This window comes from Fringilla coelebs (genome assembly GCF_963513975.1).
Source record: "Fringilla coelebs genome assembly, chromosome: 24".
In the NCBI taxonomy this organism is placed as follows: domain Eukaryota; kingdom Metazoa; phylum Chordata; class Aves; order Passeriformes; family Fringillidae; genus Fringilla; species Fringilla coelebs.
The window spans coordinates 5,578,880-5,583,856 of NC_140050.1; the positions used below are offsets into that span (position 1 = coordinate 5,578,880).

General features: G+C 58.3%; 1 protein-coding gene across 1 annotated transcript; it reads left to right on the plus strand.

The window, feature by feature from the left end:
* Window positions 1-340: 340 nt before the first annotated feature.
* NDUFS7 (NADH:ubiquinone oxidoreductase core subunit S7) lies at window positions 341-4,349 on the plus strand. Its single transcript, XM_084221297.1, has 8 exons — window positions 341-424; window positions 639-675; window positions 902-970; window positions 1,309-1,423; window positions 2,246-2,425; window positions 2,726-2,772; window positions 3,672-3,760; window positions 4,155-4,349. Exons 1-8 carry the CDS (start codon window positions 409-411, stop codon window positions 4,250-4,252), a joined length of 651 nt encoding a protein of 216 aa, XP_084077423.1. The 5' UTR covers window positions 341-408; the 3' UTR covers window positions 4,253-4,349.
* Window positions 4,350-4,977: the final 628 nt, after the last annotated feature.

Genomic DNA, 4,977 nt, shown 5'->3' on the forward strand with positions numbered 1-4,977 from the left:
CACGGATCACAGGACAGGCTCGGCAGGGGACAGGCGGGACACGGCGCCGGGCGGGAGGTGGCGGCAGCGCGGTCTCTGTGGCGCAATCGGTTAGCGCGTTCGGCTGTTAACCGAAAGGTTGGTGGTTCGAGCCCACCCAGGGACGGCCGCTCCTCATTTTCCTGCGCGACAGCGGCTCCGCAGCCCCGGGATGGGCCCTTCCCGCGCAGCCCTGTGGCCGTTCCGGGAGGCCCGGTCCACCGGGGGTCGCCTCGGGATCGTTTTGGAATCGTTTTGCCGAGGAGCCCGAGGGTGACTCCGGAACCCCTCGCCCGGGACGCGTTTCCCGCCGGAGCGCTGAGGCGGTGCCGCGCGGGGCCCTTTAGCGGGTGCACCGCGCGCAGAGGTTGCCTGAAGGGCTGCGGAGAGATGGCGGCGCTGGGCCGTGAGCGGGGCCGGGAACGGGACCGGGGCGGGAACAGGGACCGGGAACGGGGATAGGGATGGGGACCGGGACCGGGAGCGGTCTGGGCAGTGAAACAAGCCCTCGGCCCTCTGCCGAGGGAGATACCGGAGGGAAGCCCTGAGGGGACACCAGGCCGTTCCCGGCCCCGGCCGTGGCCCACAGCCGGGCTGAGCTCTGCCGTCCTCTCTTGCAGGTCTCCGGCTCCCCGCGCACGGTGTGCTGGGCTGGCGGTGAGCGCCGGGCTGGGGGCACCGGGGCGGTGGGACCCCGGGGACAGGGGGGGCCGGGCCGGTGACAGCGCGGACCCCGGGGCTGGGGGTGATGGGTGGGGGGACCCCAGAGCCGCGAGCTTCGGGGGTCAGTGGGGGGCTCCTGTCCCGCTGGGGTTTGTGGAGCACTGGCTCCCGCGGGGGCTCTGTCACCCTGTCACCCTGTGCGGGCCCTTTCTGTCCCCAGGCCCGGCTCTGTGAGTCCCCTGCACGCCCAGCTGCTCCATCAGACGCCGGCGGCCGATCGCGCTGACAGGTGACAGCTCCTGCCGTGGGGACAGGGAACAGCCGGGTGTGCCACCATTCCCGGGCCGGGGTTCCCAGTGACACCTCCTGTGAGGCGTCTCCTCCCTTCCCTGCTAAAATCCGGGGGGTTCAGGGAGCCCCGGGGAGAGGCAGCCAGGGGCTCTCTGTGGTTGGGGTATGGCTGAGGGGCTCTGCCCGAGCACCAAACCCACAGATCCCACATGGAGAGAATGCCACACAATGCCACACAGAGGGGTGGCATTGTCACTCCTCAGGGAGTCACTGCCCCGTGGAGGGTTAAAGGCTGATTCTGCAAAGAAATAACTGGAGAGTGATGGTTCCTTTCAGGTCTGTCCAGGTCCAGAAGAGCTCTGCTGTTGTCCCGAGGAAATCCTACGTCCCCAGCAGCCGTGGCGAGTATGTGATTGCCAAGCTCGATGACCTGGTCAACTGGGCACGGCGGGTGAGTCCTGGGCCACCAGGCTCCCTGGCATCCAGGGACAGAGGGTGACACGCCAGAGTCACCTCCTGCTCAGGATAAAAATAGACTCAGAGCTCCCTTGGCCGAGTTCTGTGGCCAGAGGGTGACACTGGGATCCAGTGACAGTGTGGGACACGGGCTGAGGGTGCGTGGGGGGGGTCTGGAACTGCCCTTTGGTCACCAGGAAAAGGCACTTCTGCATTTGTCCCTGCCCTGAGCAGCTGCTCTGCCTCTGGGGAAGGGTGACACAAGTGACAGTGCCCTGGGTCTGCTGTGCTCTGCCTTAGCTGGGCTGGTCCTTCTCCAGCCACCAGTGTCCCCATGGGGCTCTGAGCTGTCCCTTCTCTGCTGTCCCTGAGCTGGGCCACTACTGTCCCCATGGGGCTCTGAGCTGTCCCTTCTTTGCTGTCCCCATGGGGCTCTGATCTGTCCCTTCTCTGCTGTCCCTGACCTGAGACACCAGTGTCCCCATGGGGCTCTGAGCTGTCCTTCTCTGCTGTCCCTGAGCTGGGCCACTACTGTCCTCATGGGGCTCTGAGCTGTTCCTTCTTTGCTGTCCCTGACTTGGGACACCAGTGTCCCCATGGGGCTCTGAGCTGTCCCTTCTCTGCTGTCCCCATGGGGCTCTGATCTGTCCCCTCTCTGCTGTCCCTGGGTGGCTCTGAGGTGGCTTCAGCAGTGTCAGGGGAGCAGCTCTGGAGCTCTCCCTGTGCCCACTCCCTCGGCGCCGTGCGTTTGCTCGCTCGAGCTCTCCCTTTGTGTGTGTCACCCTGGCTGTCCCTGAGCTGCTGGCTGTCCCCACAGAGCTCCCTGTGGCCCATGACCTTCGGGCTGGCCTGCTGTGCCGTGGAGATGATGCACATGGCAGCCCCTCGCTACGACATGGATCGCTTCGGGGTGGTGTTCCGGGCCAGCCCCCGCCAGGCCGACGTCATGATCGTGGCAGGGACCCTGACCAACAAAATGGCCCCGGCGCTGCGCAAGGTACGGGGAGCTGAGGAGGGATTTACTGAGAACAGGGACATTGATCTGGTACTGACGGACAGCTGGGATGGACAAAAACTCTCCAACAGCTTGGAGTTAGAAAGTGTGTGTTTAGTGTGGGATAACTCCCAAATACACACCCAGTTTACAGGTGATCACAGAGTCCTTTTATCTGTACGAGTATTGAATACCCAAAATACAAATCCTAGCTCCTCTAAAATCTCTAAATTCCTTGAAGTTTATGTCTCAGGAGCACAGTGTGGGGAGGTGGGCATCACCCCAAATATCCCTGTTCTGCAGGTCTATGACCAGATGCCAGAGCCTCGCTACGTGGTGTCCATGGGGAGGTGAGTGCTGGGACATCCTTGGTGCTGTGGGGGGAATTCTGTGCTTGTTTGTTTTCCTGAGTTCTTAAAGAAGCCTTGCAGAACAGAGAAAGGCTCCTTCTGGGAGTGGTGTGTGTGAATCCTCCCAGGGAGGGATTCAGGGGCTTTGCAGCTGCTAAACTTGTGGAAATCCAGAATGCCAGAGTTTGCTTTTGGCTTTCAAAGTGCTTCTGCTGTGCTGGAATCTGCTCCATGAGGGATTTAGTTGGAATCTGCTCCATGGAGGATTCAGTTGGAATCTGCTCCATGGGGGATTTAGTTGGAATCTGCTCCATGGGGGATTCAGTTGGAATCTGCTCCATGGGGGACCCAGTTGGAATCTGCTCCATGGGGGATTCAGTTGGAATCTGCTCCATGGGGGATTCAGTTGGAATCTGCTCCATGGGGGATTCAGTTGGAATCTGCTCCATGGAGGATTCAGTTGGAATCTGCTCCATGGGGGACCCAGCTGGAATCTGCTCCATGGGGGATTCAGTTGGACTCCCTGGTCTCAGAGGTCTTTTCCACCCTCCATGATTCCATGACTCTCACAATTTTCATGTCCCCACAAGTTTTCTTTTCCCCACTGGCTGAGGGTGGCCGATCCAGGCTGGAACAGGACAAATCCTGGGAAAGCTCTGAGGCAAAACAGAAGGGTTTGTAGCAGAGAGGGAGGGCTGTGGAATCTGCTTTGTGAGGGTGATGGGCACACTTCATTTGGGTTGGATTCACCTGAAACCCTCCCAGTGATGGGGCAGTGTCACCTGTGGAGCTGGTGGCTCTGAGCCTGGCAGTGCCCACCTGCCCAGGGCCACCCTCCCTTGGCCTCCTGCTCACCTTCCTGGGCTGACACTGTCCCTGTCCCTGTCCCTGTCCTGCAGCTGTGCCAATGGTGGGGGCTACTACCACTACTCCTACTCGGTGGTGAGGGGCTGCGACCGCATCGTGCCCGTGGACATTTATGTGCCAGGTACAAGGGGCAGCTCCAGCTGGGAGCAGGGCAGGGAGAGGGAATTCTCTGCATTCAGCTGCAGGTTTGAAAGGTTTTCCTCTTTCAGTGGTGGGGAGGCTGCAGCAGCTCCAGGGACTGCGGGATGGGGAGGGTTAGGGTGGTGGCACCATCAGTGGGGTGGGAGGGGGGTTTGGATACACTTTGAAATTAAATAATTGCTATGTTTGATTAAGATCTTCTTGATAAACAACATCAATTTAGTTTCTTTACACTCCTGCCTGTGCCAGCCACAAAGCCAGAGGGGAGTCAGCTTTGGGACAAATCCTGGGGTTGGCACCTCTGCTGCTGGCTCCAGCTCTGTGCAGGTACCTGCCCTGTGACCTTCCCCCCTTCTCTCCTTTCTCTCTCTCAGGTTGCCCCCCCACAGCTGAGGCTCTGCTCTACGGGATCCTGCAGCTGCAGAGGAAAATCAAGAGGGAGAAGAGAATGCAGATCTGGTACAGGAAATAGCCTTTATTTATGTCCCCACTCACTGTCCCCGGGCACTGCTCACATTTACGCACAAATCCGGCTCCTCACACGCCTTCCAATAAAACTCTACCTGGTCCAGGTGCTTTTCTGTCTTTAATAAACCCCTCTGATCTGAGGGGCTGAAAAACTGGGCTAAAAAGCAGGAGTTGAGTTTGATGACACTGCTGAGTTGGTTTCTGGCCTGGACAATCTGTCAGGGAAGGTGATGTCATATCATGACATAAAGGCTTTGCCAGAATTTTTTTTTTTTTTTTTTAGTTTTGTTGGGAAGTTTTGAGACCCAACACATGTCCAGGTGATTCCTGAGCCCTCCCTGAGCTCGTCCCTTACTCACCACCTGCTCCTTGTTGGTAATTCCTACACAGGATCTATTAAACCCATAATATTTGTGTGCACAGGGGCCAGAAATTAATTCTGTTTCTGTAACAAGTCAAATACTGATGCTTAAAATCAGAATGTGATTAATAAATCTGAATGTAGAGCTCCTAAGCAGGGCAGGGATAAAGCAGCCTGTCCTGGATGCATCCCAGGAGCCTGGGATGAGGAATGGTCATGCCTGAGGGACAAACACACTTTGGAAAGACAAATAAATCGCTCGGGAACGGCAGTTTGGGTATTTCATTCCTTTTAATGGACTTTGTCCCTTCTGGGGAGAGAGGAAACATCATTTATTGAGCTGTGAGGGGGTGTTGGGGTCAGGATTT